The sequence below is a fragment of the Pygocentrus nattereri genome, chromosome 18, assembly GCF_015220715.1.
Source record: "Pygocentrus nattereri isolate fPygNat1 chromosome 18, fPygNat1.pri, whole genome shotgun sequence".
NCBI lineage: Eukaryota > Metazoa > Chordata > Actinopteri > Characiformes > Serrasalmidae > Pygocentrus > Pygocentrus nattereri.
The window spans coordinates 13,919,683-13,943,458 of NC_051228.1; the positions used below are offsets into that span (position 1 = coordinate 13,919,683).

The 23,776-nt window shown below is 37.7% G+C and overlaps 1 protein-coding gene across 7 annotated transcripts in view; it reads right to left on the minus strand.

The window, feature by feature from the left end:
* The window catches only part of mef2ca (myocyte enhancer factor 2ca), a 40,167-nt gene extending 17,215 nt beyond the window's left edge, over positions 1 to 22,952 (minus strand). For 4 of the 7 annotated variants that reach the window (XM_017693772.1, XM_037547291.1, XM_017693768.1 and 1 more), the window contains exons 1-4: positions 22,769 to 22,952; positions 20,163 to 20,284; positions 9,038 to 9,235; positions 1,863 to 2,066 (exon numbers count right to left, since the gene is read on the minus strand). In XM_017693772.1, the coding sequence (XP_017549261.1) occupies positions 1,863 to 2,066; positions 9,038 to 9,091 (258 nt within the window). In that variant the 5' untranslated portion in view covers positions 9,092 to 9,235; positions 20,163 to 20,284; positions 22,769 to 22,952. Of the gene's footprint in view, positions 1 to 1,862; positions 2,067 to 9,037; positions 9,236 to 10,017; positions 10,131 to 18,502; positions 18,836 to 20,162; positions 20,285 to 22,768 lie in introns of those variants that run through there. The other 3 variants (XM_037547289.1, XM_037547290.1, XM_037547288.1) reach the window with 3 other exon arrangements.
* Between the last annotated feature and the right edge of the window lie 824 nt (positions 22,953 to 23,776).

Genomic DNA, 23,776 nt, shown 5'->3' on the forward strand with positions numbered 1-23,776 from the left:
CAAGTACATTCACTTCATATGTGCAGATAAGCCTTTTTTATAAGTGAAAAAAGAATCAGGAAAAAAACTCACTGCTAAGGAATGTGTTGGCATGTGAGTACATGAAGACAAATTATCTCAATTAAGAGAGAAGGAAACAGTTTGAGGCAAATGTGTCTGAAATGCAGCCAGTGCATTAAGCAGGTCAACGACTTTTTTCATATTTGAAATAATATCAAAGTGCCAAATGCTTGAGGGAACACTTTCCAAGGTCTGTGGGCACTTGACAGCTAAGTTCGAAGGCATGGATTCAGTCACCTCTGAGAGGTTCAAGCACATCACAACACACAAGAGATCAGTCATCAAGGCTTTTGAGAATCTCATTAGCCTGGCAGGTAGTCATTAACAGTGTGACCTTTGAAAATAATTAACAGACTTTTCCTTGTGCCACCTCATCAGTTTCTCTGCTCACACAGAGTCTTCTGTAGGTAAGGTGTGTGTCCATGTGTGTTGGAGGGGTTGCATGCCGTTAGATTCAAAGATTAAAAGGAGCACTTTACAGATTACGCTGATCAAGGAAATTAGATTATCCTGGCTCTCTGTTAGCTTTGCAGGGTGTCCACAAGATATGCCTTGCAAATATCTCACACTGTCAATTGCATGAGGCATGCCATGCAGTTTCCTCATCCAGGTGACCGAATTGCTCAACCAAACACTCAAACAGCAGGTACCTAAGAACAAAAATGCTACAACCCTCAGACTATGTATATACCATGTTTATACACATTCTCTCACACACTACCAGTGTGAACAGTTTACCTGCAGTAATGGTGCTGAACTATGGCTTAGTGGAAGTATAAAGCATTGTTCAGCATAACTATCATGTTGAAATGCATGCAAATAAAGAATTCTCCCTTACACTTTTTTATAGATATTTTCATATGATAATCTGTAATAGTTTCACCTCCATATAATATTCTCATAGTACAATTTTATAGTAATCTAGAAAAAGCACTGTACCTTACAGTACACTATAGGAATCCAGCAGAAATTCCTCTAGTTATTTTCCTAAGGGCTATTTTACTCAATGCTTGTGTATCTTCTTAATGATACTGTCTTTTGGGAATAACTCTAGCTGTCTATGATTTCTACTAGTTGTTTTTTCACTTTAGAGCTGTAGGTGGAACCTATTAGAAGGGCATGGCCAGTTACCTTCATGGAATCAAATCAAGCTCTGTTCCTCTGTTTGTACTGGAAAAGGGGACTTTTCCAAACCATTATCCCAACACCCCCTCTCGGTCCATCAAGCGCTTCATTAAGAAGGTACAGTGGGAACTTTGGCTTTCTTTGTTCTCCACAAGAGTCTGCCAGGTTTTACAGGTGTTTGACAGGATCTGCCTTTTTAATGCTCACGTGTCACAAAAAGTGCCAGTGATGAGCCAGCAACATCTTAAATCCCTTTGTTGACCACCTGCCTTGGACAGCGGAACCTGCCATGTCCTTTTAAACCTGTTGCGTAACAAGTCTGTGTTGGAATCAAGCAAAGTCTCCATGGGGTCCATGAGCTTGCCTAGAGCCTAGCTTACACATCAGGCTTCCACACTTCAAATTCACGCCAAACAGATGAGCATCCCAGCAAACACCAACTACATTGCAATTTTCATTTCATAATTTAACAAGTAATAAGCAAAACTTGTCCCAGCTTACAGATTGTTGTCTGTTCTCTCTGTGTTTATCCCTTTGATGAGTTGGCACTGGGCTACTGTGGATGGGTCTTAGTTAAACAAATAAACCCGCAATCGCACATATAAGTACAGAAAGGCTTAAGGCAGATCTATGAAATCTAACTATTTTTCTGAGAATTCAGCCAGAAGGGAACCCACCTCCACAATGTCTGAATTAGTCCGACTCTCATGGGGTTCATTGTACTCTGTGTACTTGAGCAGCACTTTATCCATGTCAGTGCTGGCATACTGGAACAGCTTGTTGGTGCTGTTGAAGATGATAAGTGCGATCTCACAATCACACAGAACACTCAGTTCGTAGGCTTTCTTCATCAGGCCAAACTTCCTCTTTGTGAATGTTACCTGAGAGAAAAGGGAAAAAAAAGCTTATGGCCTTTCTGTAAGGTATACAGTCATATTCCTGTCCAGTTTGAAAGTCAATTACAAATTAGCATGGCTTTATTTTTACATGTGCATTTTCATGACCCATCTAAAACAAAACAGTTGACAACAGACTCTGGTTAGAGAGCTATCAATGCATTACATGCCCTACTAAATTTAGCATAGTGAGTCCAAGGTGAAATTCTGCCCAGCAGGCTTCATAAATTGACTGCCCCTGGGTGGCATGGTTCACAGTATTGCCTTGGCCAACGATAACATCAACCAGACAGCAAAAAGTGAGCAACATTTACATTCTGTAGGACAATCTGCCAAAGGTTCTTCTTTGATTCCCATTATCCTTGTGCACGTTTCCCTTTTTTATTTTTAGAACATTTAATTATATGACATAATTATTACAATAAAAACTTTTATTGCATATTTTATTGCCACTGACATAACTCTTATCTCAGTTATCTTCTGGTTTTATTTATTTTTTCACAACACTGCATGTTTCATTAAAAAGACATCAAGAAGAAAATGCTTCCAAGTGGCATAGCAATCTAAGGTTTCGCCCTATTGTCAGGATATGTTCAGAATCCTTACGATGCAGCTAGTTCAATTAAGTCCTGCTTTACTGGGTTTAGTGATGTGCAGTAACTGAATAACTGAATTCTGTGTGTAAAGTGAAAGCAGAGTTTTAGTAAGTAATCTGTGGTGCAGGGTCCTTGAAGGACCACTGGACAAGGGAACTTCCTCTGTGTCTGTGTGCGTGCGTGTGTGTGCGTGTGTGTGTGTGTGTGTGTGTGTGTGTTTATGTTCTTGATCCTCATGCGTGGACGTCACAGCCTCTGTCACAATCTCCAGCAGGGTGAGCTTCACACTCCTACTGCTTTGCAGTCACATGCTCTCACCTCCACATGATTTAGATTACAGACACTCACCACACATAGTCCAAACACACAGGCACCAGCAGTGACAGATGTCTTACACATGGGCAGTTGACACATGATCACACTCAGACAGATATACAGATTCAGTTAAACATGAGTTATCTTTCAGAAACCTTTCTTTATTATTTAGAAATTATGATCTGGCCATTTGGCTACTTAGTTTCTCTAACATTTTTAATAACATCACAAAAGATAAGTAAGGGGAGAAATTTTTGAAAGGCTGCTTTATAAATAAGAAGAAGACAAATGGTACAGAGTGATATTCAGAGACATCACTGTCTTAATTCCATATGATTAGTAATAATTACAACCAATTGGTAACTGAAGCAATTAGCCACATGAGTCTGTACATTACAGTCAATTTATATATTTTTAAAAAAGGCATAACGCATAATAACAATAAAATATGATAAAATATGTTCTCAGTGAAATATGTTTTCAGTAGATACTTTTTTTAGAGTAGAATTCCACCACACAATGTAGTTTCTTAAAAGAAAGTTCTGGTTGCTAAGCAATTTAATAACATATAAATACAGAAATTTTACAGCAGCTTAGAATGAGATTTGGCCAATCAGAGTTTAAAACTGGAACTATCCATTTCATAACTCCAATAGGACTGGGCCAATTAACGTTTTTTTCTTTTAATTCTGCATCCTTTAAGTCTCCGACCTCATAGCTTCACAGGAAAACATCTTTCAGCCTGCAGCTTACTTTAGATATACATCTTTACATCTTTACATGCACAGACAGGCATGAGGTCACTTGTGGCGGCTGGGGTGTGACTAAGATGGTAAACACACTTCACCACCTGCAACACCACTGAAAGTCAAACATTTCCTACTGCCATGAGGTGACACAAACAGGGAGACAAAAAAGTGAAATACAGAGGTTGGATAAGTGAAAAGGTCAGAAACACTAGCCCTGCCGCAGCACCAGGGGACAGGAAGCACATTTTAATGCATTTCCTGTCATAACAGGAAGGATCCAATGCTTCACCTCCACACTGGCTTTGCTTCTGCTTCCGGGTGTGGGGACAAGGGGAGGAGAGGAAAAGATGAAAAGACGGATCACAAGAACACATTTATCCTTTCTGTCCTGAGCTGCTGTCCACTGGGACACTGTTGTTTCTCAAACCACAGTCCATTTTGCAAAACACTTTTCAGCTCCAGTGCTCAACTGACCTATGCATGCTTCAATTGTTAGACAAGCTTTTTCAAAAATGTTGGAGTTTAGAATCACTACAGAGTCACTATATAATGGGGTAATGCTTGTTATATAGCACTACATTACAATATAGCACTATTATATTGTGCTATATTACAAAGATGAATTATGTTGCGTGGCATCTAGTGATGTTAGATTTATACGGCAGTATAGCAATAGTGTTCAGTGACACTGCTGCCATTTGTAGCTGCACTTTGTTCACCAGACATATAAATGAAATGTAATATGTATAACAGCAATGTATTATTATGTGTGAATTTAAACTTCCCAATGCAATTTTTGAATAACAGAAAATTAAATTCAGTTGTACTATTTACCATTTCATTTGGCATTTGGCATTCTAGCACTGACATTTCATTTAAACAGAGATGCCTTTACAACAGCTTTATTTAAATTAAAATGTACAGTGGGGTAAAAAAGTATTTAGTCAGCCACTAATTGTGCAAGATCTCCTACTTAATAAGATGAGAGACGTCTGTAATTTTCATCATAGGTACACTTCAACTATGAGAGACAATATGAGAAAAAAAATCCAGGAAATCACATTGTAGGATTTTTAAAGAATTTATTTGTAAATTATGGTGGAAACTAAGTATTTGGTCACCCACAAACAAGCAAGATTTCTGGCTCTCACAGACCTGTAACTTCTTTAAGAAGCTCTTCTGTCCTCCACTCATTACCTGTATTAATGGCACTTGTTTGACCTCGTTATCTGTATAAAAGACACCTGTCCACCTGTCCACAACAGTCAGACTCCAACCTTAACCATGTCCAAGACCAAAGAGCTGTCGAAGGACACCAGGAAGAAAACTGTAGACCTGCACCAGGCTGGGAAGAGTGAATCTACAATAGGCAAGCAGGTGGGTGTAAATAAATCAACTATGGGAGCAACTGTACGAAAATGGAAGACATACAAGACCATTGATAATCTCCCTCGATCTGGGGCCCCACGCAAGATCTCATCCCATGGGGTCAAAATGATCATGAGAATGGTGAACAAAAATCCCTGAACTACACGGAGGGACCTGATGAATGACCTGCAGAGAGCTGGGACCAAAATAACAAAGGCTACCCTCAGTAACACACTACGCCGAGAGGGACTCAAATCCTGCAGTGCCAGGTGTGTCCCCCTGCTTAAGCCAGTACATGTCCAGGCCCATCTGAAGTTTGCCAGAGAGCATATGAATGATCCAGAAGAGGATTGGGAGAATATCATGTGGTCAGATGAAACCAAAATAGAACTTTTTGGTAAAAACTCAACTCGTCGTTTTTGGAGGAAGAATAATGCTGAGTTGCATCCCAAGAACACCAAACCTACTGTGAAGCATGGAGGTGGAAACATCATGCTTTGGGGCTGTTTTTCTGCAAAGGGGACAGGACGACTGATTCGTGTTAAGGGAAGAATGAACGGGGCCGTGTATCGTGAGATTTTAAGCCAAAACCTCCTTCCATCAGTGAGAGCATTGAGGATGGAACGTGGGTCTTCCAGCATGACCATGATCCCAAACACACCACTTGAGCAACGAAGGAGTGGCTCCGTAAAATGCATATCAAGGTCCTGGAGTGGCCTAGCCAGTCTCCAGACCTCAACCCCATAGAAAATTTGTGGAGGGAGTTGAAAGTCCGTGTTGCCCAGCGACAGCCCCAAAACATCACTGCTCTAGAGGAGATCTGCAGGAGGAATGGGCCAAAATACCAGCTACAGTGTGTGCAAACCTGGTGAAGACTTGCAGGAAACGTTTGACCTCTGTCATTGCCAACAAAGGTTATGTTACAAAGTATTGAGTTGAACTTTTGTCATTGACCAAATACTTATTTTCCACCATAATTTACAAATAAATTCTTTAAAAATTTACAATGTGATTTCCTGGATTTTTTTTTCTCATATTGTTTCTCATAGTTGAAGTGTACCTATGATGAAAATTACAGACCTCTCTCATCTTTCTAAGTAGGAGAACTTGCACAATCAGTGGCTGACTAAATACTTTTTTTGCCCCACTGTATATTCAGAAATGCAAATTTGTCAAGAATGTGATTATGCAATAATTGTGTCGAAATGAGAACACTAAGTTAGAAAGATGGCAAAAACTTAAACGTAAAAAAGGGAAACAGCTCTCCTCTTTGGAATTACATATTGTGGTCTATTATGATCATGCTGTGGTGAAATGACTTTGAAATGCTTTTAAAAATCCATTCGACACATTTGCACTGTTATTGGCCTTTTCTCCGGGTATATGGTAGATGATTTATCGTTAGAAGATGAAGTGAACCCGAAGAATATGTCCACTTGTTATAATTAGTATGTCTTTACGACCCATGAAGAATCTTTACAATTAATGTGTGACAGATTGTTCTGTTAGCCAGCTGGTAAAAACAGCAGATCAGAGCATTGTTTGGGAATGGAATATTAGCTAGCATTAACAAAGCTTTTAGCTAAATTAATTCTGCAGCCTTCCACAATTCACGCAGTGAGGAAGGTGAGGAAATGTCAGTACAATATATCCACATCTGATGATAACTTTGTAGAAGTTATCCCTACTTGCATGAACTGTCAGATTATGAAAGAATCGGCAATAACTTTAACAGCTGGCCGCAATTAGACCCCAAAATGTAACTAATGCCCTGTTTAAAGTTGAATTGAAAATTTGCAAAAAAGAAGCTGCTGAATTGGACACGAATAGTTTATGCTTTGTTTTTATAAACGCGTTGGTTTAACAGTAATCATCATAAGTGGCAAAAACTGCTCTGCTTCACCTCATCTGCTAACAAAAATAGCTATAAACTCTTCAGCTGCTATGTTTTTAGATAAAGCCTCTTTCGCTGAGCATGCTATTGGACCCCAGCCTGATGGAATGATAGACAGGATGGAAAGTCTATGAAAATAAAAATTTTCATTGTATGTCATTTAAAGAGAAGATATGTTTATGTTGGGCTGCTTCAGGTTCATTCATACTACGAATTTGTGTTATGTTGAAGAGCCTGAAAACAAGTGGAGTGGTGGGTTTTCTGGAGCCGAGCAGAGGGCTGTCTTTTTAGCTGTTAGCAATGGAAAGGCTGTGTTTATTCTTGCTGTGTGTGGTGCTTTTTTCAGCAAATTAAAAATAAAGCTGGAACAAACTAATGAATATATGAACAATGGAATACTTGGGTCCAGCCCTACAGCTGTGTATAATCTTTGTCCAACTTTGTGGGTGGAGCATTAACAGGTCAATTCACTATGCATATTCTGTCTATTAATACAAGAGGAAGCATCATGGGTACACTAGATTCATTCATGACAAACACATACACTTTGGAATTTAGATAGATTTAAAGGTATGAAACAGTCCCTCTAAATTCTCAGGAGGTACTAGAAGGAAGCCAGTTCAGTTCTCAGGAAAAACAGGTAGAAATGATAATCTGCTTGGTTAGAAACCACATTGGCAGAGTGTGGTGATAAGTGACAAGATCCAGTTCAAAATGATAATTTCACATGTGACTTGGCACAATGATTTGTCCTATCTCATTGCTTCAGTAGTGACAGTTTTGACATTTCGCATCATGCGAATGTATTGTCTACAAAAATGACAATTTATTGTGTCTATCTGGGAAGAATGAAGTAAAATATATACAAGATACTAACTTGTATGTTGTGTGTATGAAGTAATACATGGAAAATCTGCACACAGTTCACTTCCCCACAAAACAACAGGGAATTACTATGAACAGCATACTTCTTGGCCTGGTTGGCAAGCATTAAAATGTCTCTAGCAATTGGTATATGGTCCGTAAGGACAGGTCAACAAAGCACTGGTCTAAAAAACATATGCAACAAATAATAGAGAGAAGTGGCTGAGCAGGCAGTGACCGTTTAAGGGACTCTAAGTGTGTTGAACGACTATACCTAAAATGAAATATCCATCATCCACTTACAGATGTATTAATTTGCAGCAACTGATGAGGAGTAGGACAAGCTTAACAGAAAGATTCATTACATTGCAAGTTTAAAAGTTTAAAAAAAAGTTTACAGGTTAAATAGACAATGTTGTAGCTAAGCTAAATTTACCACAATGCTAAGAATATATTAATTACAGAACTAAAAATTACAACCAGTCTAATCAAACAACGGTTACACATGCATAAGAAAAACTGAAATAAATAACACACTCTAAATTTTCATATTTTGATAACATTTGAGACATGTTACATACTTTTTCACTTCCAAGTTGAATGGGATTTTTGACAACAGTTTGTAAAGCTTGTCCAATCTCACACCAGATGCTACAAAGCAAAGCTCTTTGCATCAAACCATCTTATATATTCAGAAGAGTCATGATTTGACAGCAGTTCTGACAGACAGCAATGAGTAGGCCTGCCCTCCACATTTTGGCCCCATTCAAACCATGCCCAATTTTATTTGGGTAAGGGTGCTCTGGGTATTGCTACTTTAAAACATGGCTCTTCTGAATATATAAGAGCACAACCTGAAGTGCAGGCCATTATATAGTGCATAATAACACACACACCTGCACACACATACATAGCACATATAGACAAGTTAGAAGTAGCTTGAGCTGAGTTTGTGAGAGTCTTATGACACTGTGACGTCAGCAGCTGTTGGCACTTCCCTTAGTGATGCGTGTAATGTGTGTCTCTGTGAAAATCTATGTGTGTGAGAAGAGGCACTGAGAGAGGGAGGGAGAGAGATAGAGAAAATAGCCAAAATAGCAGATAGATAGATAGATAGATAGATAGATAGATAGATAGATAGATAGATAGATAGATAGATAGATTTTTTACATGTCTGTTGCGTTCATCCATAATTCGTGCAATCTGAATTTTTTTCCTCCCCATCGTTCCGCTCTCACAGTCCTTCCTATTCCAAAAGTATACTTTGCTTCCTTCCTTCCTTCCTTCTTTCTCCTCACGTTCCACTCTTCAGTGCAGTCTTCCTGCTCTTCTTGCTCCTCTCAGTTCAAAAGACTCTGGCACTCGTTTCTAAATGGGCATAGAGAGATTGGAAGAGAAAAAAATTGTATCAAGTAACAAGTTTGAAAACATGATATTGCTCTGTGGTTAAAATGGTAAAGAAGAAAATTGGCTGCTGTCAACAGTACTATATCGAAATTGCATTGCTTACAATTTCCAAAAACCTTATTCCACTGATTCAATTGACCTGGTGGCCCATAATGAAAAGTATGCTTTTCTTTTTAAGATAACCTCTGATTAGTTAAATTTTTAGCTAGCAAAAGACCTGTGCAATTTCTTTAGACAGGTTAAATGCATCTGAGCATTGTATGTTACACTTGCTCCCCTTCTATAAGCTAACAGGGCAGGCTAAGTTTTGCAGCAGTCCCCTGAGAGACCAAGCTGTTGGCTGTAGACTACAGCAATATGGGAGGAAACAGACTGAAGGAAGGCCTCAGATGCAAATAAGAAAGAGTATTGGGCAGCGATTGTGAGACATAAACAGTTGAGAAAAAAAAACTGTTCTACATATTATGGTTATAATATTATAATATGGTATATAATATTATAATAATATAAACAATATTATATAATAAATATAATATTATATATTATGAGCGTTTTGCTATGTTGTTATATATATATATATATATATATATATATATATATATATATATATATATATATATATATATTTGATCTTTTTAACATTGTTTTGGCTTGGTCACCAGTGGCAGGTAATAATCACATTTTGACCCTTTATGAAAGTCTCAAGATTCAAAGGATTTGTGACAGGAAGCTTGTAAACTTACAGCAATGATGTCACTGTAGAGGAAGTTACAGGAATGTTTGACAGCAGCTAGGCATTTGAATTTAAAAGGCATACCACCTGACGAAAACCTCAGCAAGGTCAGTTACTCTCTGTCTGTGAACAGAGTTGAAAAAAAACTGCTAATACATTACAATGAAATCTACAGAGTTAAAAACAATAGCAACACACAATGATTAATAAAAATGTATTTCTTTCAGTATTTATATTAGGATTTATTTATTAAGATCAGATTTCATTCCAAGTACATTTGGATCTATGAACATAAAATGTTCTCTTAATATAAAGTACAGTTAGCATTTAAAAGGTCTTCATTTTACACAATGACTGTTTCATTAGCTTCATTAAGTCTATTTTTAGTGGGAGATATTCAAGTGCATATTTCAGTATAAACTTTCAATAACCCCACTTCTTTGTCAGATGACATGCTGCTTGTGCACCTTCGCTTAAACCCTTCATGTGCCTTACATAACTCTAAGCTGCTGGGTGGGTCCTTTAATCCATTAAACGTGGACTTAAACCATTTCTTTTAGCTAATGCTCTGGTGTGCAACACATTCATGATTTTCCAGCTGAGTCCACTAAACCATAAATAATTTGACTGTGGCCAAATAGTGCTTTTTGGTTTAAGACTAAATTAGGCATTTACACAGATAATTCAGTTCCTATTCATTTAAAAGAATAAATAGTACAAATCACCTATTACTGAGTCATTTAAGATTTTGTTTTACAGTGGTGCTCAGGGTTGAGCTGTAAGCTGTTTCTAGGTTACTACACAGTTAGAAATAAAGGTACCATGCAGGTACATGATTCGTTCATCAAGGTACAAACAGTGTAAACGTTCCCTTAAAAGTACAACAGTGGTTTTAAGGTCCAATTGTGTACCTTAAATAAGTTTTTCCTAGTGGAAAAGTAGATATTCGTATCTTTTTATAAACTAATGTTTTAAAACAGGACTATTTAAAAAAAAGCCTGGAGGCGAGACAGGGTGTGTGGAGTCAATACAACTTAGAAAATATAAGAGTGTAAGGTACTATAGGTATATACTTTAAGACTCATTCTACCAAAATGCACCACAGAGTGCCACAAGAAGTCATTCTTACCTGTGGCCATCAAACTCTATAACTCCTCCCTCAATACTCAATACCTAACTGTTCATATGTGTGCAATAACTCAGAGGTACAATGATTTGAAATGCCTTATAGTAGATGTTTACTATTTATTATCACAGTCACCACCACTTTACTGTATTCATAAGAACTTAAATCTCATGTACATATTGCAAATTTCTCTTTATCTTTGTTTTAAATTAAAGTGTTTATTCTTTTGCATAAATGGTTGCAACTGTAACAACTACAATTTCCCTCTGGGTTCAATAAAGGATTCTGATTCTGATATTATAGGTATATACTAACTCCCTAAGTCCCTTTCCTCTTTCAGAGTATTATCATAGCATAGAGTACGGGCGTAATGATTCACAAAATGCAAAATTTGACATTTAACATTATAAAAACTCTAATATTTTATAATAATGCACTAATTACAAGCTAACATGTTAGTCTAAAGCTGACATACATTTCAGAGTAATGTGCTTTTCAGCAACCTGAGAGGTTTCTTGTTTAATTTTTATTATACTTCATGAAATATCATTAGTATTACACTGCTTTATTTGCTCCAGTATGTTGAATTGAGAGGCACATAATTAACTATACAACACATTACATTACACTGTTACACTAGCATACAGTTTCATGATTAACTGATTACACATACACACACATACACATTTTCGGAACCCTTTAACCTTTTTGGTTGCAGGGGGTGCTGGAGCCTATCCCACTGGGCAGAAAGCAGTCCATGGCAGGACAAACACTCAGACATACACATTCACACACACATTGATACCTAGGGGCAATTTTGTGTGTCCAACTGGCCTGACTGCAGTTGCGTTGTCTCCATGCAGAAACGGGGAGAACATACAAACTCCACACAGAAAGGACCCTGGTTGCCCAACTGGTAATCAAACCCAGGCTCTTCTTGCTGTGAGGTGATAGCGCTACCTTCTTGATCAATTATCAATGATTAATTGGTATGATTTGCATGATAATTATGCATATTTGGATACACCTGCTGATCTCTCTTATAGTAAGAAAATGACCCTAATAGACACAACTATTAATAAGCATTCTGCTTTAAATGCGTATTAATAGATTTAAATGTGTCTGACCCTAATGGCGCAAGAGCTGGGAGGTCTTAAAGATTTGTATGTTTTCCCATGTTACAGATTTAAAAGCAGAGGGAAATGAGCAGGTGGAGTGTTCTTTGAGTAATATTTGTTGGCTGGAACAGAAAAATTAAACATAGAAATCCTACTGAAAGGCTCCACAGAGAACTATGTAGGTCAGTGCATAACCTTAAAGTAATAGTCCACCCGTTATAAGTAATAAATGAAAATTAGGAAATTTAGCAATGCTGTGAAATGAACAATTTTGCTCCTTAGCCCCAAACATCAGGAAGGGAAAGGGTTCTCAAAATGTTGTGAGAAGCACCACAGTGCCACAGAGGTAAGATAGTGGCAAGATAACACTTAGATAGCACTGAGCTTCTCTCCTGAGTGAAGTCATTAGCCCTCAGATTACTCTCAATGCAGCTTGAGCAGAGACCTCATCAGCACCTCATTATAAACCCGCTTTGAGGAAAAGAAAGCAGAGGTAGTCTTGACCACAAAGGAAATCACATGCATTACAAAATAGCCATCCAAAGTAATAGATTACACTGAGTTTTGGAAAGTTTTTAAGTAACAAATTCATAACATAACCATTCTACAGTGCTCAGTGTAATTTAAGGAAGAGACAGGCTATGACATTATTTGCTCAAGTCTGCCAACACCTTAGAGACTGAGGCATATAACCTCATTAACACCATCTTTCAGGGCATTTGAAGCACTAAGGAGCCTTGTCAGGTTGAAGAGGAACTTGTCAGTGCATGCTGGATCACATTGTCAGTGCTCTTGGCAGACCCCAGAGTTGCCAGACGGCTGAGTATGTCTCAAAGAAGGAAGTGTACGTGCATGGCACCCAGAAACTCACACAGATGGACAAAAACACAGGAAGCCTTTGCAGAGGTGCTCTTGGAAGGATGTGATATCATAGAGGAAAGACAATAAAAAAGTCCAAAAGGTGCTTCCTCTCACCAACTGCTCCAAACAGCAGATAAATAAGATAAAAGCACCCACAAAAATTAGTATGAATAGCCACAAATCAATAGCTGTTAATATCAACACCCCCAAGTTATCTTCAAATGAAGAGGACCAAGGCTAGGTTTACTGAGGCATACTTCCTTAAAGTCTGCTTCACATTTTGTGTCACATAACACTTTGTGACTGAAACATGTGTCAACACAGCTTAAATATAATGACACTATGTGGACACTGTGTGAACATGTAAAAGTCCAGACAAACCACAGTTCTGTTTAAATATTATTTCTGAATAACACATTTGAGGTGTAACCATATTCAGTTTTGTACCATTGCTGCAAAGAATGTCTTTCAGAAGATAAGTGACTATGTTTCTTCTTGAATGTAAAATGCTTCTTTTCAGATGACCTTTACAACTTGCTTTCAACCAACAACTCTTCAAAAATGTGATTTAAAAAAAGAAAAAGCCTTTATTTCAGTCTTCACCAGTGCTGGTCTCCAAAACATCTGATCTTGGCCTAAATCAGCTGTTGTAGACCCACAAAGTTTTTTGCCAAAAATTCTTATTCTTGTCTTTTTCTTATCTCTATTACTTTGCTTTTTTTCATGGTGAGGACATTGAGGTCTCTATGTTGTCTGTCTAGGGAGAAAGCTACAGCTGACAACAGTGACAGCCAAATGTCTGTATCTATCAGAGGCGGAATGGGGACAAGCCACTCTCCACCCCACCCTTTCTGCTCTCCTCAAAACTTCCCAAGGACAGACAGGAGATGGGAATGTATCTGACTTCTTACACACAGTGAAATCATGCAAGCTGTAGATGGTGACCATTCTGAAGACAAAGTCCAGATCTTGCTTCATTCCAATGCCCAGACCCTGCCATTCATCCTAGTGCACTGTGGAGAGTTATTACATGCATAACCATGAAGTCAGCTGCTTAGAAGCGAATTTGCAGGCCCTTACGTATTTCCATAGATTAAATGTAACTGTAACTTACTGTGTACTGAAGCATACAAACTCATTAATATATGACTGTTCCCTCAAACTGTTAGCACATTTTGTGTACCAAATTACTTCTCTGCTCTGCAAGGTGAATCAAGGGACGCTTTAGATTTTGCCTCACATTATCACATTACACTTCAATAATGACAACTGCTCTTTGACATTATACCTGCCCATTGAAATTCTCACATCTTTTAATTGGAGACTGTTTCATACTGTGGCATGGTGTGGTTTTGGGTACTAATTTGCATAGCTTCCTTTTGCTGTAGAGATGTGTGTCACAGCTGCGATCTCACTGTGTGGGCTGTGTATGCACTCCACCACTAACCAGTGCGCTCTGCCGACTGACACTCTGCGGCCCCATCCAAAGCCACATGCAAAGATACCATCTCTCTTCTCTGTGATCATTTTAGTTGCAGTCAAATAATGATTCGGCATGTGTACATAGCATGTGCTTCATACTTGGATATTAGCAAATGAATGCAAAACACATCAGATTACTTTGCTATTATGTAGTGTTAATTTTCTACCTCTGTTTTATCTTACTCAGCATGTGAAGCTACCAGGAGGGTTATATCTTCAATGTACTTAGCTGTTTCTTAAAGTGAGACAGAGCAGTAGAATAATTTAAAATATGCACTATTATCATGTAAACGGCCAACTGATTGAAGACTACTGAAGATTCATTAAGAACGTACACCTGATCAGCCCTAGACTCACCTACTTAGAATGCAGAAGGAAATCCACTGCTGTTGTAAGATCATGGATTTGATTGACACCTTTTCTTTTCAGGATGGTGATGGGGAACATATTGACCTGATGGTTGGCTAGAATATAGCTCACAAAGGGTACTACTCTTCTGCCTCTATAGTCTTATCCCAGCTAGCACCTGGAGGTGTGTAGGACACAGAGTAGAGCAGGGCGTTCTTTTTTTGGGTGGGGGTGGTTGGTGTGAGGGGGGTGTGAGGGGAAAGCAAACAAAGCAAGAGGTTTTCCCACAAGCAGCCTCTAATCTGGATTGCTTAACTTGCTTAGCTTGTTGTAATTTGAATCTTAAAACAACACAGTACAGAGGTACAGATGAAGATATGAGTTTTGTTTAGAGACAGGAGTTCAGCATCTTGAATAGCGTAAGATGCTTTTGTATTCTTAGTGTGAGTTTCATCCCAAAAGGGATGACAACATCAGGCATCCATCCCTGTGCATCACTCTCTTTTACACATTTAAACTGCTAAAATAAAACAATAATCTTCTTGATCTTCTTGTACTACACTACTTATGGATTCTATAGGAAGCCATTTACTCCTTAAAGACATAATACATGACAGTGATATTACAACAATTTAAACAACTACATATGCTTGCTAATGAAAGGAATCTATAGTGTAAGAGTCTGTTGACTTTTACAAATCACATTGCACATTTTTTCCCTTTTAAACGATTTATGCGTTTTTCCCCATTTGCTCACAAGTACCAATTCTCAGTGTAGTACACTATTAAAAGAAAGTATTTCAAAACACTAGAGCTGGTGGCAAGCCTAGCTGAAACCTAATTCAATCATTATCAGCATTCTGAAGAAGAGTTCATTAAAGATATACTTGATAGAATTATGATACATCCTACAACTGAGCTTCAGAAACAAATAACTTCCCTACTAAAACTGTGTCACAGCCAAATAGTTTGTCAGAGACCCCAGCCTATGTTAATCCCAACCATAAAGTGCACTGCCATACTGCTTAAAAGTGCTCTTACCAGTAGAAATCACTTCATCTTCTGTATGCTGTGTTTACATAAACTACCACGAAGCTTACAGATGCAATGGGAAACTGACATTTGGGAATAGTCTGAGGAATTGGTGCTTTAGCCATTAGAATAAAAATGGTCATGATTCAGACAATGAACAAACAGACCTCAAATCTTGGGTAGACTAAACTGTCACCAAACATGGATTTCAAATCTACAATTTGCAGACTGTACAACACTCACATCCTCTGGCTGGATCATACACTGTGTTTTCACATACCCTACACTTGGAGCTAAACTTAAACTCTGCCCTTGCAGATGAATTTTTATAATTATTGTGAAATCCTTCACAAGTAAGTTGTGAAATCAGTTAGGCAGAATAAAGTTTAAATGTGCAGGTAGGTTGCCTGACCTCAGCAGGTAAAAAATGCACATTTAGGCATGCGAGTGGTACCTGGCCTAAATTCCGCAGAGACTCTCTCAACTCAGCTGCTGGTCTAAACACAACAGTTGGAATATCTTCTGGACAGACAGAAAGTTAAAGCAGCTAATGATAGTCCTCTAAATCTGAAGGTTGAGGCTTTTGCCTAAAGGGCTTGCTCTCTGTATCTGCATCTTTTCACCTTAAAGTCACAAAGTCTGATTGAGATCACCTCACTCCAAACTATGGGCACATGACCCACTAAAAATATGCTCTTTAATGGACGTCTTGGGCAGAGGGAGCATGCTGATTAACGCTACATAAGGCCGCCATACAAAGAGCTCTCTGTGTGTGAAGTCTCCTCACTGGACCAGTATAATGTGGTGAATTGAGCATTTTACACCAGTGACAAAGATAGATTACAGTTAGAGTAAAATACCTGAGGGGGGCTTGGGCAATATTACTCTGTGCAAAATTAACTGTTTGGCAGGAAAGATCAGCAAATCCCTAAACCAGGACAGATCATTTTTCATCTATTCATTTATATAGGCATAAATATGAGGTTAAATGTGCCTAAAGTAAATACTGATGGATATATGCTCTCACTTTCCTTCCCCCCTAAGTAATGTAGGGGATAAATAGTGTACACTATTTTTTCCTTATTTGATGAGGAAAGTAGGCCACTTCAAAGCAATGGGCAACGGCATAAAAACCCATCATAACTTTTGCAAGGTCTTGAAACTTTGATGAATTATTTGCATGAGTAACCTTAGCTCATTTCTGAATATTAGCATTTAATATGCTTTAATCCCATATTTGTTCAGCCAATCTGATCACTCAAGCTGTCTTAGGAATGATAACAGTGTATTTTTTGTCATTCTGCTGCAAATGTTTCAGAAGCTAATGGTAAAATTTAATGTGTGCCATGGTGGTCCAATCATCTTTTAGACCACCCAGCAGGATGTCCTGCACATGTCTGACAGACCTCAAATCTCCTGTTTAGAATTACTCTAATAACGTTCATTGTGGCCTCTGCGAGTTCATTTATTTAATCAAATATGTCGATATTTACTTTGTAAGTAGAAATGAGCTGCAGTATCTCAAAGTATTACATAACATTAGAATAAAAATCATTATGATTAATTCATGTAATATATTAAATGTAATATTCACAATATTATTATGTAACACAGTTATTGACATTTTACAAAAAGACCACTGTAAATGCTCAACAATTGTCTGAGCATCAGTATATCAGCATAAGTAATATTAATGGGATTATTATACAATTATACAATAGTTTAATTAAATTAGTTTGTAACTTATTTGTAATTTATTTAATTAAGACTGGACAAAAAAATATTCTGTAATTTTCCTGCCAGTTCCTGCCCGTTTTGTGCGCCTATGTTAATGGAATCAACAACTGAATTCAAGCATGGCTGAATTCATAATATAAAACTTTGTTAACGTCTAGTGGTATTAGATTCATCAGCTACCTAATGACAAAAGTTCAATGGAGTACAAAATTGTAAAGATGCTTTTTTTAGGCAAAACTTAAGACATACATTTTCCACTTCAGATTGTTTATGCTATCTTAAAAATACCTATCATGACCTACACAGCCACTCAACAAACTTGTCCAACACTTTCTATAACTTTCTATGTATGCTGGCCTGTAATTTCTTGCAGTTGGGCCCTAAAGGGGCTAAAAACAACAATGTAGAAATCTGTTTTTTATGTATCAGTAAAGGTTTTGCAGATGTCTCTAGTTTTTTTTATTAATATCTATCTTATAACACGAATAGCTCTCTTAATTCATTACCTTAACTATACCTCTTACACTATACCGCCCAAATATAATCACTAACCCAGAAAACATCATCATTAGCTAACCTAACTAACTACTGAACTCAAATTCTGTACTACTGAAATGTCAGTCTCACCCTGAGTGGTCTTATAGATTGCCCCAATGTGGAGACATTAATCTTACTACAAACAGTGTTTACAGGATATAAAATATCTATAGCTAGTTTAGCGAAAATATTAGTAAACTGGACCCCTTACACGATATTAAATCGTTGCCTAAAGCAGAATACAATTTACTTACATCATTAGGCATGAGGATGACTACTGGAAAGAGTGACGGCGACCACTGGTGTTTTGGCCAGTCAGGTCCAGCTAAAGTAGCAGCCCACAGGACCACGCGAGTGCAGCGAGGTACAGTAAGTTCTCTCTGAACGCGAAGCAGCAGACCACTTCAGCAGCGTCCGTAAAGCAAGAGCATGATCACATAAGTCCTCTTATTTTAGCGGTATTTAGGCGCAATTACGAAGTGTCAACGTCTAAAAGTGCTCAAAGATCCTTGTGCTTGTCTGGAAAGACTTCAGAAGAATGCTCCGCGCGCTCCTGCTACAATAAGAACCCAGTGTGGGACTCCTCTCTACACTTCACTGACTTGAAGCACGACACGACTTCGTCACGCACTTGGGCGCGCGCGGGGGCGGAGGGGGTGGTCGCAGTAAAAAGGGGCGGAGTCAGTTCTCTGTACACTTCACAAATAAAGACCGGCAATGAGATGCTTCAAATTTAGGTTGAGTGGGATTTTACTTAGTTCGCCTTGCGTTAACATTATGCATATTTCATAATCAGTGAAATATTTATGTGTTTACAAAATAAACGAATTAAACAATAATATTAGGCCACAATTACCATCCAATGCTTGCTTCAGCTAATCAGACCCTTGTTAAAGTAATCAGACAAATTCTAACAAATCAAATTCCAACAAAATCTAACAAATTTCAGCGAATCCGTGTAATGGTTGAAATACGCTCAGAAGGAACCAAACCTATTACATATTACATATGTGTGTGTGTGTGTGTGTGTGTGTGTGCACAACCCCAAATGTTGAAACTTTGAAACATATTGTTTTTTGAAAAATATATGCCCATTTTAAATTTGATATATATATATATATATATATATATATATATATATATATATATATATATATATATATATATATACATACATCTGTGAAGGCACCATTAACGCTGAACGATATATATATATATATATATAGATATATATATATCGTTCAGCGTTAATGGTGCCTTCACAGATGTGCCAGTCACCCATGCCATGTGCACTAATGCCCCCCTAAACCACCATGAATACTGGCTTTTGAACTGTGTGCTGATAACAAGCTGAATGGTCTTTAGCCTGGAGCACACTGGAGTCCATGATTTCCAAAAAGAAGTTCAAATGTTGATTTGTCGGACCACAGTACACTTTTCCACTTCCCTTCAGCACATTTTAAATGAGCTCAGGCCCAGAAAATCTGGCAGCATTCCAGGATCCTGTTTATAAATGATTTCTTCTTTGTATTTAAGAGTTTTAATTAGCATTTGTGGATGCAGTGACGAACACGCAGTGATTTCCAGAATCATGTCTGTTTTTAATGCAGTACTTTCTGAGGGCCCAAAGATCATGACCAGCAAATACTGGTTTCTGGTTTTTGAATGTTACTTTGTACCATAGATAATGAAAAACAAAAGAACGTTGCTATTTTACATTGAGAAATGTTATTCTTGAATTTGCCCACACAGTGTTTTAGAGTGATGAGCCCTTTTAAAAAAAGCACACACACACACACACACACACACACACACACACACACACACACACACACACACACACACACACACAAACACACACACACACACACACACACAAATGTAGCAGATAACTGATAATAAGACAGTTCTTACCAACTACTTGCACATATCCTCTTGTCAACAACTCTACTCTCTGATTCCTCTGTTTTTATCTTGAGTGTTTTTGTGTCTCCATAAAGTTGCTGCTTGTGGCATCCAGGCCTTTCTTTTGGCACCTGAGACAACATGTTGCATATAAATAATTTACATCATTTTTTGCTTGCTTGTTAGTAGTTAAATGAATAAATAATCTCAAATTGAACATTTTAATGTGTGAAGTCATGCAGCAGAAGCTGTGTTAATTGGCTCATCAGTGCTGATCAGTGGCAGGTTTGAATATTACACTTTGATGCCTATTGGAAAAAGTCATTCTCTCCCATCTCATCTGAACTTGATTATCAGTGGAGATATATATTATCCTGAAGACAAAAGTAAAGTAAAAATGAAATAAGCTTGCTCACAGTTCTTCACAGTGTGTACTAACAAACATAGTTAACAAACCTTCACCTCCATTGTCTTGCTCCCCTCCCAGCATTAGCACAGTTACACTCACAGAAAGCAATGTTTTTCATTGACAAATTTCCTCTGAAGTTTCCAAGTGTGGTGAAGGGTAAAAAAAGAACTTTACCAGCATACTGAACCACATCTTTGTGTGTTTTTGAGAAGACTGTGTAGGTCTGTGAGACCTTTATGGACTTGTATATATGATATGCCTTTTGCATTTGTTATACTTTCATTTCAAAACTCAATAATATGTAGCCATTCCTGCAGTTTAATCAGATGACCAACATGGTATTTATGTTTGACCTGTGTTCAAAATCGTTAAAGAATATAAGATAATAAAGGAGCTCAGTCACTAACTTGAGGCAAAATATCCAAAAATACTTTGAGGGATTGTTAGCAGAACAGCTAGATCAGTAGAAGTAGATGGTAGAAGTGACTTCTGAAAGTTTCTCAGTGGGCCTGTTGATTTATGAACATATGCAACCATTCACATAAAGAGCATTATAAGTGGAATATGTGAACAGTGCTTTTAAATGATTCTGCTGATTTGTGGCTCTTTAGGGAGGTAAGCATGTGCATGATTCTTCACATTTTGGCCCATAGTATCCATGATGTTTGCTTGTAACAAGGGGCTTATTTTAGTTAGATCATCTGGAGTATGACTCCTTATTAAATACTGAAAGAAATGAAACTTGTTATGTTGTACTCCTGTTTCAGTCAAAGCCTTACACTATAGAAAAGCCACTTTGAACTGTATTATTATGTAGCCTGTAGGCATTATGTAGCCAAGTTCCTGGCCACTGTTAGTGAAAATTTAGTAAAAACCTGCCACAAAACTGCACTTTAGCTTGTGGAACACTTGTAATTAATTACATGGGTTTTTTCTCTAAATGGAGGCAATTGGTGACTTGAATCTATCATTAACAGTAATGACAATAATGAATTTTTTGACAATTGGTCCACACCCAAAATCAGCCATAAAAACATACAAGAAAACAAGACTTTTTTACTAAACAAGAAGGATAAAGGGCTAAAAAAGCATGAAGTAAACACTTATGTACACAGCCACCATGATTCATGCCCTACTTTGTAATAATATTTGTATATAATATTTTTATTTTATTTAGGCATGAGCATTCTGTTCATAACAACCAAATGTGAGGTTTCAAAACATGTTTCTTAAGCTAAAAACCCTCACACAACAAGTACCAATCTATACTGGAAGAACCAAGCATGCTAAATCCCAGTTCACTCTAGTTCTGGAACTATAAACTGGGTCAAGACTCTTCAGATCAGTCTACAGTACAGAAAAGAAAGATAGCCAATGACACTGTCCACTGACAGGATCAATCATGAAAACACACAAACAAAAGTTCAGAAGTTGTTGATGTATGATGTGAGCTTGAAAAAAAGTCATGACACATCTTTTGTTTTGAAACTGAGGCTGAAAAAGGAGAAGGCTGCTGTGGTTGTGGCCAGGCACGAGCTGTTTTGTGGGATTTCTAAAATGCCCTTGATATGCCTTTCATTATCTCTGCCACTCCTGATTGATTCCCTGCAGCTGTGGCCTCCATAGTCGCAAGGCAAGGAAAGCTCAAGCAGTCAGCTGGTTTAGCTTGAAGTGCAGCAGAGTAGGACTTCTCATTTCCTAATTGTTTCATGTTCTTTCAACATGTAATGACCTTTATATCTCAATATATCCATTAAAATCAAACAATTGCCCACATGTTAAATGTTTAATGTGGATGTGAAAAGAAAGCGTACTTATATATTTGTGTTCACAAGTTGGCTATCAATACAAGATTGAACCATTTGACTTTACTTGGCTATGTACTTAACTTGAACTCTAACAATATTTTTTCGTTGATGTACCCTAAACAACCATGACAATATTAGCCAGTGATGACATGTACCCTGTATCTAGACAAACATATCTCTTTACCAAGCCAAAACATGTTCTTAAAAAACCAACCGGTGCTCCCTCTCTAAATTTGTATCTTTCTTTTTCTATTCTCAGGTCTGCATATATCTTAGAGGAGACACAATCACCATGTCACTCAAGCTTACACTCTTTTCTTCTCACCATAGGCATTTAGGCTTTGCTCATGTCCAGCACTTTTTCATAGTAAACTCTGACATAATCGCTGCAAACTTACCAGTCCTTTCTGTATTCTTCCCCAGGAAGCACAACCCTCCAGCACCTGCTGTGGGCCAGCTTATACAAAAATGTTTTAAAAATAATTAATAAAAAAAAAAAGAACTGAAAGAAAAAAAAAAAAAAACAAATAAAGCCAGACCAGCTGGCTTTGAAGAGAAACCCAAAATTGGGTTGCGTTTAGTTCAGATCTCAGTCCACAATGAAGAGAGATGGCAACTGAGCCCCAACCACACCCAAAAAGGAGACACACACGCAACCGCGCACACACACACACACACACACACACACACACACACACACACACACACACACACACTTCAGTGTGTGCTACAGAGTATTCTTGATCATTCAGTGCAAGTGTCTGGCAGAGCCTCGCTCACCTGCTGCTGTCAATCTATGATATATTTAGACTCAGAAGTATCACTGACATGCAGGCTTTTGTTGGCCTTGACATGAGTCCACAAGATTACTGTCCCTTCAAGCAGATACTGATGCTAGTTGTAAAAGAGCGACAAATTAAATATGCAATAGAAACAGAGCAACATAACATAGGTGTATTAGTAAAGGCACCACATGATGAGTTTATAAAAAATAACCCAGCTGCTAAAAACTGTTTTTCTCACTTAGCAAATTGTCATGTCATCAGTCTTAATGAGAAAACATTTCTATCACCCTCTCAAAAGACTGAGGAATGCCTCCATTCACCATGTTCACCATGCCTGCTTTTCAAACACGGTCTCAAACTAGATTTTCCAAGTTCACATGCTTTTTCAATTTTAAAATTGTGCACAAAATGTTTTTTTATGAACAATAAATTGATTTTACTTATGAAAAGACCAAACTTTTTTCATTCATCTAAAGACTTCATCAAGTTTTTGATATTAGAATAAAAAAGAGCTTTATTTGCAAAGTTGATCTAAGTACAATCTTAACCTTGGTCTGGATATGTAATGGTGAGCAGCTGTTATGGATCATGTCCCTGGCTTGTATGTGAGAAAGGGAGAAC